This window comes from Nylanderia fulva, unplaced genomic scaffold, assembly GCF_048542155.1.
Source record: "Nylanderia fulva isolate GAGA-0341 unplaced genomic scaffold, ASM4854215v1 Scaffold36, whole genome shotgun sequence".
NCBI lineage: Eukaryota > Metazoa > Arthropoda > Insecta > Hymenoptera > Formicidae > Nylanderia > Nylanderia fulva.
Window position 1 is genome coordinate 841,686 of NW_028190433.1, and position 13,966 is coordinate 855,651.

Sequence of the window (13,966 nt, forward strand, 5' to 3'; positions counted from 1 at the left end):
ATCTGTGAGCATTCGTGATCCTTCGGCGCGTAATTTTGCGCGGCCAGATTTTCTTCTTCAAATTATCCTTTCTCGAATATTTTTTCAAGATTTTTTGTGTCCGATTATTGTCGAAGTGTGTCCCGCGTGTATGAAAACAAAACCGCGGACGCGGAAAAAATTGTATTCTCTGTGAAAATTACTTATGACGATTATTATTAAACGTCGACCGGTATCGCACTCGAATTCTCACTTTGTCAAACAATCGCGATGCGTGAAAAAATAATTATACGTTTATTTTAAGAGAGCAAGGATGCGTAAAAAAATGCGCGCACGAATACGCCGAGAAATTGTACGATCACCGTGAAATTGTACAAACGACAATTTATATTTAAATAATTAGTCGTATCGAAGCTTACAACACATTCGATCCCTCCGCGCTAATATTTATGATTCGGACAATTATGATCAGATGAGATTAAACCTAAATTCTGTAAATTAGTGATGCACCGTTTGCAAAATGTGTCGAACATGAATATATCATAAATACTATACATTATTCGATCACTTGATGATTTTGCAAAATAAATGTACGTAGTAATGTTAGACAAGTTCGCAAAATGGCAATAAATGAAATGCGATATAGATTACGAATTAATTCGATATACAATATTTAGAGATATCAGACGAAAGTGGAAAAAATGAGATTTGCATCTCAGCTTTAATTTTGCAAAATAGATGATACATGAATAATTAATTCGTTCAGAGATTAGTGATAACATAATTTCTTTTTTTTGTATAAATAATATATAATAAATATAGGATATAAATTTATGAAAGAAGGACTAAAAAAAGCTCAATTATTTTATGCTATTTCGAATGAATTACGCGTTGATATTGAAATATCGCGAGTTTTTATTTTTATTTTTACTCGATTCATACAATTTTGCACAACGCAATTAAAGTGTCAAGTATTTAATATCCCTGACACTATATGTTTGATGACAACTAATTACTTGCTCTCTGAATTTCGGGCTTGAAGACATGCTGAAGATAAAGGCACTGTCTCCAAACTCAAGCGTGCCCTCTTAGAGCTTAAGTAGTTGCATGAACCTCATAAGCAGTATTCATGACGCTGTTTACTTTACAGCGATGTAAGTACTGTAAGTAATGTAAATATAGCATGTACTACAGGAAACTCTGCTAAACAGACTGAATTTAACAAGAGCAGAGCAAAGTAATCAACTGTTCCAATAGATAAATTTTTAATCAGTTTCTGGCGACAATCCTGGTTAATTAAATTTAATTATCGATTTTCTTTTACCTTAATCAGCTTGCAATCCCAGTCTTAAATTTAGAAAAAACGATTCAAAGAATCATACGGTTCTTAACTTAGATTGCGTTCATTTAAACCTAAACTCGATTAAATTTATCTTGTCGTTCTGAAGATTCGGTTTGTTTCAGAAAGGCAATTACATTATGTATCCTAAATACATAACAATTTTAAATCACTTTTGATAATCTTTGTAAATTTTGACTTCCTTGTTTTCAATAATCTTCAAAGATTTAATCCTAGCAAAGTGAACCGTCTTCATCAATATCGATTAATAAGAAAAAAATCTAATATAAATGTAATTAATTTTTCTTCTTTCTCTCTCTCTCTCTCTCTCTCTCTATTTTCCTACCTATTATTATATTAGTCTATATTAAGATTTAAAGGAGAATGAGAAATCAAAAACAAACTAGCGGAGATAAACGATATAGGTGAAGCTGCACGTAAAATATTGCGATACGAGCTCAGAGCGTCGCGAGCGAGATAGGATCGACCCTGGTCGCTCAAATAAGGGCTGCATGCAATTTGCGCTCTAGCTCCGATAAGGCTGCCTCGCGTCCTAAACCAATAGACTATTTTTTTTTTCTTACCTCGCGATTGAGAGGCTTCGCCAGAGTGATGACACCGGTGCGCGGGTTGACAACGAAATGATCCGTGAGTTGTATGCCGTATTTCACCGGCGATCCTTCGGGATCGTGGCCCTTGAGGACGAACACCTCCGTCCCGACCTTGGTCGATTCCGAGAGCGGCAAACCCGTGGGGTATCCACCGGCCTCCAGGATAGGTGGCTCGTTCACGTTGTTACCCGCTAGAACAATAAGAAAGAAACGTTTGTTTTCGAGAGTTTGTTGTTGGCTATATATATATATATATAGCTTGGTCGATTCCCGATTCAGCGATTTTCGGATCTATATTTTTCTCTTGCATTCATTTATTTATTTTTCGTAGGGGGGTTAAAGGGGTATTGAAATTAAATCTCAAAATATGAGATTATTTCATATTTAAAATCTTGGCCGTGTCCAAGTAAAAATTTGATGCCTTGTGCACCGGTATTTAATTCTAACGAAGAATTATTTAGTTTCGTTAGGATAACGCATTGTCATCCGCGATTTGGCTCTTGTTGCCCGTCTTATACGTTAAATTTATATTTATATTACAGAGCCTTGTTAAAACTCTTATATTTGATACACGCTGGCTTAAAAAATGCGTTTGTTTACCAACATTAATATATATAACAGAGAAAAGTATAGAATCGAAAGGATCTGAATAGCTCAGCTGGAAGAGCAGTCGCCCGGCAAGCGAAAGGTCTCGGGTTCGATTCCCGATTCAGCGATTTTCGGATCTATATTTTTCTCTTGCATTCATTTATTTATTTTCCGTAGGGGGGTTAAAAGGGGTATTGAAATTAAATCTCAAAATATGAGATTATTTCATATTTAAAATCTTGGCCGTGTCCAAGTTAAAATTTGGTGCCTTGTGCACCGGTATTTAATTCTAACGAAAAATTATTTAGTTTCGTTAGGATAACGCATTGTCATCCGCGATTTGGCTCTTGTTGCCCGTCTTATACGTTAAATTTATATTTATATTACAGAGCCTTGTTAAAACTCTTATATTTGATACACGCTGGCTTAAAAAATGCGTTTGTTTACCAACATTAATATATATAACAGAGAAAAGTATAGAATCGAAAGGATCTGAATAGCTCAGCTGGAAGAGCAGTCGCCCGGCAAGCGAAAGGTCTCGGGTTCGATTCCCGATTCAGCGATTTTCGGATCTATATTTTTCTCTTGCATTCATTTATTTATTTTCCGTAGGGGGGTTAAAAGGGGTATTGAAATTAAATCTCAAAATATGAGATTATTTCATATTTAAAATCTTGGCCGTGTCCAAGTTAAAATTTGGTGCCTTGTGCACCGGTATTTAATTCTAACGAAAAATTATTTAGTTTCGTTATGATAACGCATTGTCATCCGCGATTTGGCTCTTGTTGCCCGTCTTATACGTTAAATTTATATTTATATTACAGAGCCTTGTTAAAACTCTTATATTTGATACACGCTGGCTTAAAAAATGCGTTTGTTTACCAACATTAATATATATAACAGAGAAAAGTATAGAATCGAAAGGATCTGAATAGCTCAGCTGGAAGAGCAGTCGCCCGGCAAGCGAAAGGTCTCGGGTTCGATTCCCGATTCAGCGATTTTCGGATCTATATTTTTCTCTTGCATTCATTTATTTATTTTCCGTAGGGGGGTTAAAAGGGGTATTGAAATTAAATCTCAAAATATGAGATTATTTCATATTTAAAATCTTGGCCGTGTCCAAGTTAAAATTTGGTGCCTTGTGCACCGGTATTTAATTCTAACGAAAAATTATTTAGTTTCGTTAGGATAACGCATTGTCATCCGCGATTTGGCAAATTTAAAATTAATATAAAATAAAAAGAAATAAAAAAATTTTAGTTAAAAAAACTGGGCGCGCTGCAATGAGTTTAAAAGTAACAATTTTATTTTAATATCATTAGAATATTATTTAGCAGCGCGCTAAGTTTTTTTAACTAAAATTTTTTTATTTTTTTTTATTTTATATTAATTTTAAAGCATAAGTTTTTAAATTTTAATTTTTTATAAAAATGTTTATTTATTCGCGCAATAATTGGACATTACTTTTTGTAGAGATATTAATTTTAGAACATAAATTTTTGTCAATTAATAGATTTTTTTACTTAAAAATACTTTTTTGTTTAACACTTTTTCACATGGCGCATGGACTTGGCATCTTGTTTATCTTTTTTTTTAAAAGATAAGTTTTTTTATGGTACAATTCTACATTTGCAAATTTAAATTTTTATTGATTCATTATACGACTCTATATATGTCTGCAACTTTAATTTTCCACTGGTACAAGTTTCTACTTTCACTTGGCGCAATTTTTTTTTTATTTCATTACTTTTGTTACGATTGTACATGGGTTTATAATCGATAATTTTTCATACAATTCTATTGTACATGGGTTTGCAATGGATAATTTTTGTTAATGGCGTGCCCTTAACTGGTCGCCTTTTTTTACCTTTTTTTAAAGGTGAGTTTTTAGAGATTATTACGGTTACACGAGCTAAGCAGATTATGATTGATGTATCCGTTGCCCGGAAATCGATTTTTTTGTGCGCCAATATCGCTTGCCGATAATCAATTTCGCTGTGAAATCCGGAGCTTAGGGTTTTCATGCTCCTTTTGCGACGCGTCGCAATCAATACGAAGTATCCCCAATTCAGTGCGTTGAACAAGAAAAATATATCGCATCGTCAGAAGCTTTTCCGGTTTTTATGTCACATTATATCGTTATATCGTGCTGAGAGAAAGCTGCAAGGGGAAAAAACATTTGGTCACGAAAGATAAATGTTACGAAAAATGGATTCTCGGAAGCTTGAAACTTAATAACTTTTCTATTTCTGTAAAAGAGAAAACGTTATTTATTATTCCAAGAAAGTATAGTTGTTAAAATGTGCAACAGCGATTTACTTGAGCAATTTAATCGAAATTTAAATATAGAATACCTTCTTATACATTAGTAAAAAATTGTCTAAAAGAACCAAGGATTTTATCTCGCAATATTTCGTTGTATTTTTAAGCGACCTATAATACAAATAATCTAAATTTAAAAAAGTCTAGAATAAAGCATTTTCTCCATCAGGTATTATTCTTTTCGTTAAGCTCTCGCAGCATGAAAGTTGCAAATAGAAGAGAATTTCGGTGGCCAAAGGTGTTGGCAGAGGGAAGGGATAAAATCGGTTGCGGGACACCCTGTACAATCACCTCATTCCCGGGGAAACGTCGGATAAGCTTTGTTCGCGGCGGGTCACGGCACTTCGGGACTCAAAAGAGCTCGAAAGGTCCCCGGCCGCTAATTCGACGCGAGCGCGCAGGGCTCGACCTCGTAAGCCCGAAAAGTCGTAAAACTATTACCAAGTTCGGGGGCGTATATAGGAAGTGGCCCCAGTAGCCGCGAAAACTTCTTTCCGAACTTCCGCAGCTTCTAGCCGGAAATTGTGGCGGACGTAATAGATACATCGCGGACTTTAAGGTCGTCCGCAACGCTATATACTTTTTTACGGAACCTATTCGAGGCTACTGCGGAACTGCAGCTGCGGCTTTCGCGCGCTCTTCTTTTTTCTCTCTTTCTCTTTCGCGACGAGAAGCCTCTTCGAGGATAATCGTTAAGAGGATAACGACATTCGCGATCCCGTTCCTTTCTCGATCGTTGTCGTCGCAGATTCACGATTCAGTTAGCTTAGAATTTTTGTCATTACGATGCCGTTGTAAAAAAAATATGTAATATATTAAGTAAAAATTATATGAAAAAAGCAACCGAAACGTTCGAACTTTTTTGTCTAATATTTTATGTTAAAAAATTTTTTTCCACAAATAAATATTAATAACAGAACTTAATTAGCTCTTATTGCCTTTTATATGTATATTAATTTTTAAAGAGCTGTTACAAATTATATAAAAATTATATGTAACATAAATCATAAGTGTAATTTTACATATTTTTTTTCACAGTGTAACGAGCTCAGATTTTTTTATACGAGCTGCACGCATCGTTCATAAATAGTACAATCGAGCAGCAAAGTGCTCGTTGTGATAAAACGCCGTTGCTCCATCATTATATCATATTGGCATTCAGCAAGAGAGCTGCTGCATTTATAAATCAAATGATATATTACGAGTCAATGAATAATCGATAATAATCAAGAATCAATTATCTGATAATTATTATAGAATTAAATGATATTTTTTTAATAGCGACCTGTCGCGCGATAGGTAAACATTTACACAAATAATATTATTTCCATTTATCAAAAGTATAATAACAGAATAATTATTTAATATATCAAACGACGCGCTTTTGCGCGATAAAATTGGCAGAAATAATTCTAGTAGCGAGTTTCACTCTACATGTGTCAAAAATAATATTCTTTATTCATATAATATTCTTCATAAAAACGAGAAAATATTTTGAAAAACAATTGAAAATAATAAAACTAGATTATATAAATATATTAATTAATATGTTAGATATTAATTTTATAAATATATACTTTTTGGTCAAATATAACTGCATAAAAATTGTGTAGAGAGAAGTGCTCTCTTATATAAAGAGATTACTTTGATTTCTCGCGATGCTAAAATCAGAAAACATCCGGGAAAAAGGTTCGGATACGATTCCGACAAGTTCGTCAGTATAGAAAAGGTAAAGCAGAATTTATTAAAAAAAGTCCGCTGCATCGAAGAAGTAAAAACTGTTGGAAACCCGCGACGGTTGTACGCACAAATTTTCCCGGCGGTTCCATCAAACGAGAGACGCGGTCGTAACTTTTCCCGAGCGCGCGAGTCTCCTTTAAACGCATTTTAAATTCAAATAAGGGCTTCGAGAAAATGAGAGAGACGCGCGGCGGAGCGAACTTTTCTTTCCGAGACGGTATATCGAGAGCGTCGCGAATGACGCAAATAACCGAATTATCATAAATTTCAGCCGCTAACTACTGGCTTCGCACAGCTCCGCACATCTCCATCCCCGAATTAATCGGTCGAACTTTTCGACCGATATTTTTCCGGATCGCCGCTACATTTTTCACGTCCTTATCTAGCGCGAGAAAATCAAGGGACCATCTCGCGCTCTTTTATACAAAAAAAAAAAAAAAAAAAAAAAAAAAGCACGTTACGTTAATTGGAACGTCGAGAACGGAACGGGATCGAGGCGGAACCAAACTACGCGCGGAGTAAATAAATTTTCAAAACGAACGCGCGAGAAAGAGAGACCGCCTCTGCAAAACGTTTTTTCACGATCCCACTCTTACACTTACACAATTACGCGTTTCACAAATCACTGCGACTCGCTGAAACCGATTTACTCGTCGAGTCGCCTGCAATTTTGCCGCAATTGTCGCCTTCATTGTGCGAAAACTCGTGAAAAATCGGCGCTGCTTTTTGAGATTCGCGAAAAAAGCCGGTTATTATTCTGAGGGATTGACGGAAATCGAGAAGCGAAGGTTAAAGCATGATTTCTGAAAGTGAATCCTGCAATTGTGGCCGAAGCTGTGATCTCGTCTTTCTCTCTTTTAAGGTCCCCTCACTAATCTTTTCCATTTCCGAATCGTTCTTAGAACAACCCTTCGCGCGCGCGATAAGGAACAATTTTCGCACTGCGAGCCCCTTTTTATTGCGCGTTCCTTAAGGCGCATTTATGATCGGCTCTTCACATAAACCGCGTTATTGTCGACCGTCCTGTTCCTCGTCGTGCCATTAGCCGTAAAGTTGGCAATGTATCTTGCGTATCTTGAGATACGTGCGTCCGTTTCACGCCGCGGGATCAAAGATTTCTCGAGACGCTCGTTCTAAATCTGCTTTATGAATATTACTTTATAAGTGTGCAAGCTTTTATGACAATTACAGTTTAATATCGAAATTCAGAAATGTTTTAATTAAAAATAAAAATTTAATTGCACTAATATAGCGCTTTATTAAAATTCTTGATTAAAAATATCGATTCAGTCTTGCTAAATTGTGTCAGAATCTTGCAAGTATTCTCATTTCTATCGCAATAAATTATTAATGCTCATTATATAAATCTAATAGCAAATATGCAGACATAATATGGAAGATTAATGTGTTAAAATAAAAAAAAATTTAAAGCTGAATTTAACGTGGGTCGATACTCGCGAAAATTAAGACGAAAATTAATCTTTGCTAAAATGAAACACACGGACGCACGTATATATTCTTGCAGTGATCTGTCATAATACATCATATCATTGCGTAATACATTTTCTTTTTGTTATATTATTTTCGTCACGGCAAATTTTGATTTTCCTCGGAGATTACTAATTTGCTAGAAGTAAATTATTGCTTTTTTTTAGCGGTTGCAATATTCATTCAAATACGAATACTGAAGAAATTGTGTGACATTTTGTAAATTAAAGATGGAAATGTATGCATAGATAATATAAGAGATTTGTTAATAAAACGTCATGGGACGTCGAGTTTCATATCTAATTCAAATCGCGCATTAGTTCCATCGAAATGTGAAAATAAATCTAAGAAACAAATATCCATGCGGCGTTATACTTTGTCTGTAAAAGAATCCGTCGTAAAAGACAGGATAAAAGGAACTATTAGAAATCCGTCTGTTCCTCTCAAAGGATTCATGCGATCCGAAAAAAGAATAACAAACCACTTGATATAAAAGAAGAAACTTTTAGCTTCATTTTGTCTGAGTCAAATACGTCAACGTCTATATTATAAGATACTCTTCAATAATCTAGCTTCTGAGAAATGCATAGATTTCTATTTCTATAATTTATAAGATCGCATAATATATGATTAAAATTAAATATTTAATTCTTTCTTTCTTTCTCTTTTTCTCGATTAAAATATATTCAAAAGTATGTGTGAAGATTATCTAACAAATATATAATTCATCATGTTGTCATTCTCGATAATTTGTCACAAATTGAATTTTTCTTCAATATTTAAAATTGTCTTGGAAGCGATTTTTTGATCTAATTCGATGATTGAAAAAAATCTTATATGAATTGCTAAAACTTATTTGTTTTTTATGTACACATTCATATTTCATTCTTTAACTTTTTAATGCAAAATGCTGCACAAAAATGATTTTTATGCATATAATTTTATTGATATGACCTCCCTCAATTAATTTATAGTTTGACAATAGTACGACAGCGCGAGTTGAAATGTATTACGTCGAGACGATGCATAATTAAGATATAAAAACCCTGTAACATCTCCGCTTTAAGATTAATTACCATAAAATAGCCGTATTTTCAACGTGGCAGGAAATTAACAGGTTCCTCCGGTGTTATCGTACCGCTAAGATGTCCAACAATTAATTCAGCGCGCGCGATACCCCCTTCTGTTTCGTTACCTTTCTGGTTTTCGCAAATTTCCGCGAGAACGAGAAAAGTCGGATTTTAATGCCCGGAATAAATTAGTCGTTTAAACGATCGCGCTATTAATATCTCGTGGCTTCACATACCGATAACAAACAAGTAGGTCTTTCGATGAATCCTTTATTCGAACCAATAATAAATCTAAAAAATCTAGAACAGCGAGGGAAAATATTCTCTCAATCTCCAAAATACTACTGACTCTAACATAGTAAAAAATATGAAAACAAAAATTTTTCATCTCCGATATTAAATGAAAATTGCAATTTAATTATCTTTCTATGTATTTGTTTTTAGAATAAAGTAGCAAAATGAATATATATATATATATATATACACATTATTATTAAAATTTTGAATAAAATAAAGTTGTTCTTATATTTTTGAAAAACGGAGGATATATTTTATATATATTTCCAATAAGTTCTTCATTTATCGATTCTCTTTCTTCGCTTGTATAACCCTTGGTAAAATATCGATTCGCGAGATTCGCTGATGAGATGCGACTTTCGATCTCTCCGATATCTCTCCTCGATGTTTAACGTTATCGTTCTGATCGTGACGCGGAAAGAAGGAATCGCGAACAAACCACTCTTATTCGTCGAACACGGGAGAGGCTATTTGGAATTCGACGAAGCTACCGCCACGTGATCCTGCCGCGCCATTAGCCAAAGGACATCCGATGCATTAAAAGAGGGAATTGGATAAACAGCGCGCGCCGGCGTCTATCTCGAAAAATGACCATTCCGACACGGAAACCGGAAGCTGTGTGCTCCCTGTGTAGCACTCCGCAGTTACACGAGTAATCCCGCGATATCGACCGATCGCCTTAAGCTCGCTCGTGACGGAAATCGGATTTTCGGAAGACGCGCGACCGTCTCGTCTCGCTATCGGGCAAAGTGCTCCGCCGAAACTGCTTGAGAGAAGGGCAAATAAAAAAGGGCGGAGAGGAAAGAGAAAGATAAATGGAAGAAGACGTAGATACATGGACAGGGATGGGCAAGATACTGCCAAATTTTTAAGCAAATATGATGACGTATAGGTATATACGCAAGAAGCAAAATGGAAAGCGATAACTCGAATATTTTTTTTATACTTTGATATATAAAGAAATTAATCACAAATCAATTCATTAATTTAAGATACATTTTTAATTCAGAAAATATTTATATTGAAAATGAAAAGTGAAACGAAAATAGACAAACCATACACGTTACACGTATCTAAAACTAATATGACCTATATACATAAGAAGCAAAATGGAAAGCGATAATTCAAATATTTTTTTATACTTTAATATACAAATAAATTAATAAAATACACATTAATTTAAGATACGATTATTAATTCAGGAAATGTTTATATTAAAAATAAAAAAGGAGAAAATAAAATAGATAAACCATTACACGTATCTAAACAGCGATAAGATACATTATTAACATTCTTTTTGGAATAACACAAATACTATAATTGCGTGCCAATTCTTCGCTTGAAATTGATGAAAAAAAAAAAAGAGAGAAGTAAAAGACGGGAACGAGATTCTTTCTGGCATCCGGAAAAGACTCTACGCGAATCGAGGAATTATTTTAGACTTGTTAATGCAATTCTCCTGAAAGCTTGCGAGCGGTATATCGTCGAATAAGTACGCGGGCAAACCCCATCGTCGTCGTCGTGGTGGATCGTCGGAAAAGCTCGAGGATAAATGCGCCGGTGGCTGGCGTTTTTTATACGGTATCCTTCTAGCCCCTGCATGGCGGCGCGCATCGAGATAGAAATTCCGGTTGCAGCCGTATATGAGCGATACGTGGAATGAAGCTTCTTTCGAGATGCAGCGAGTGGTCGCGTCGATATTACATCTAGGCTCGCGGGAAATACAGGGTGTCCAGCAGACTCAATGAAAAAAATTCCCTGGCTTTTTCAGATTTTCCAAGACCAGAAATTAATTTTTTCCCTGACTTTTTAATATTATTTTTTCCAAACATATATAATTTGCATATATATATCTATATGATAAATCAATTAAATGTTAAATCATAAAATCCTCGAGATATTTTATATATCAACAATGAAAAGGTTCGGAAGTTAAAAAAACAAAAATTTAAATCAGTTATACAATCTGTATTATCTTTTTTATTTTATCAATTTTTTTAGTTTTATCTCTATTGAACACGTTAAAATAAAATAACACGATGATGAAAATATAAACGAATGAACACGCTGTAGATGAATCAATGTTTGACAATACAAAAAATTAGCGTGCTGGGAGTCAAGGAAAAGTTTATATTTATTTAATAAAAAATTTCAATGATTGAGACAAATGTAGAATAATGTGAAAAAATCCAGATAAATAGTAAAATTTCCTGACAATGCCCGCTTTTTCAGATTTTTCCTGACTGCTAAACACCCTGATTAATCTAATTAAAAATATGAAATAATGTCGCATTTTCGCGGAAATAAGATTCATTATTCGCGGCAATATTATACTTTCGAGAGTATACCATATATGAATTTTGCAAAATATAGCAGTGGGTTTAATGTTTAAGTCAGAACGTGCTTCGTCGAGAAGAGGATCCTCCCGTCGGTATTGCGGTCGACTCATACTACTTACGTACACATTCTACTGCGAGTATAGGAAAATAAATTGTCGATACTCTACAATCGCGCTCGCTCTCCGTTTTACTCCGAAGCCTCCACCATGAATTTCGCTTATCTGACAGTCCTGGAATCAAATCTATTCGCTCTTCTACGGGCTTCATATACAATTTATCGTCGAGAATCGACGAAACCCGGCTCTGGACAAAGGGACTCTCGAGTGAGATATACGCACTCGCGATATACGGGTATTCCGATTACGTTTCCGGTGTGAATGGAAGTCGGAATCAATGGCGGGCGTGTTACAAAATCATACACGTGGATTGCCATTGTAAAAGTTGAAAGGCGCGAGATAAATGCCGTACAAGAATAATTGACACGATTACCTTCCCACCGTTCCCTGTTACAGACCGTATTCCAGATTCGCAACGTTAAAATAAATTCTCATTTTACATCGCATTGTTGTTCCACCTCGTTGTTGCAGTCGCTTCAGACGACGGCATCATTAATCTCGTTCGTTAAAGAACTCGCGCGACAAGTTGTCGAAGCAAAATAATCACTGATAAATTTCACCCTCTGTTACTTTATCGCGTTTAAGACTGATATTTTGCGATCGGTGTTGTCGCTGATGAAGAATCAACGAAGCTATTCAACAATTAACATCCCTGTGAATGACACGAATCAACACTAATGAATGCCTGCCTGCGTAAATGACTGAATTATCGTATAATATCCGAGAATCGAATAAGAAACATTTAAAATAAATCGATTGCCAAACATTGGCTTTTATCAATTTTGGTATTTATTTTTTATCTCGTAATCAATGGAGATAAACATTTTTTCTTTTAATGCAAATCAAATAGATTTTATGAATAAAAAAAATCAATAAAATGCATTAAAATATAAATTTCTTAAAAATTTTCGCAATTGAAAATAATTGTCCTCTTTTATAGAACAGATAAAATAATTGCACGAGAGAGAAAAATATAGTCAGTCGTCAGGAATTTATCGACAATACGAATTCATGTCGATTGTTTGTTGCGAGAAGTAGACAAGCAGTAGTTCACATAAATTGAACTGAAAAATCATGATATGCGAGACAACGGAAGAGTTATCGACTGCGATATTCAATGTGCACGCGAATACTGATGCGATATGCAGTTAACATAAATAATATTTATATCGATTCAAAACATTGACAAACTCGAACTCGGTTTCATCTTTCACTGTCGATATATTTTCGCCTAAAATATCAGTCTTTCGTAGCGCGTATTCTCTCTCTCCACGTACATTTTTATTATCCAACATATTATATATTTTATTCTCCTTCTCCCTATTTCTCAAAATTTTATTAGAATCATTAAAAAGCCATTTTGTCAATTCCATTCTTGGTCTGCTCGAAGCTGATAAATAAATCCGAACCAGCTCTTGCGTCGGACATATATTTTATTCTCCACTCCCTATGTCTTAGAATTTTATTAGAATCATTAAAGAGTCATTCTGTCAATTCCAATTTTTGGTCGCTCGTCCGGTCGAAGGCGCTGAAAAATAAATCCGCGTCGGGCAGAAAAGAAACAGGACGCGATTCGAAGAAGCTTGTCGCTCGGACATGAAAAGATTCGAGAACCTTAATGGTGCTCCCGGGTGGCGCGCGGATTTGCATGGCGAACGGGCTCTCTTTTCGGTCGTCGAGAAGAAATTTTACAAAGGGGACGACCTCGCAAAACTAGGGGGATGGATCGGGTTATGTTCGGGAACGAGAGACGAGCTGCCCCCAGGGTAACGTTCCGCGCGAAATTAATCGCGCTCGGTTACAAAAGAAACCCCGTCGGCCATTGTGTGCGCGAGTCCGAGCCCGTCCGGGATCAAAAATAATTAGTCCGGGAGCGCCGGCGCGGCACCCTGCGACGAAAAACCTTCACCCTTGTCACGTACCGAGTCCCCGTCCTTGTCGCTTCGGCGAGGACTACGTGCGCGGATTGCAATTCGCTGACAACAGGTGAGGAGAAGGCAATATTGTGCCGAGGAATCATTTTTCAACGTTAATCGACGCGCCTTTTTCTCGATTTTAAGAGCGCGGGAAGTTAATT

At 35.5% G+C, this 13,966-nt stretch overlaps 1 protein-coding gene across 1 annotated transcript in view; it reads right to left on the reverse strand.

Annotated features, from left to right (window-relative positions):
• Positions 1-13,966, reverse strand: part of Cad87A (cadherin 87A) — a 231,946-nt gene that overhangs the window by 51,941 nt on the left and 166,039 nt on the right. The window contains exon 5 of the mRNA XM_085485287.1: positions 1,903-2,120. Coding sequence (XP_085341413.1) covers positions 1,903-2,120 — 218 coding nt within the window. The remainder of the gene's footprint in view (positions 1-1,902; positions 2,121-13,966) is intronic.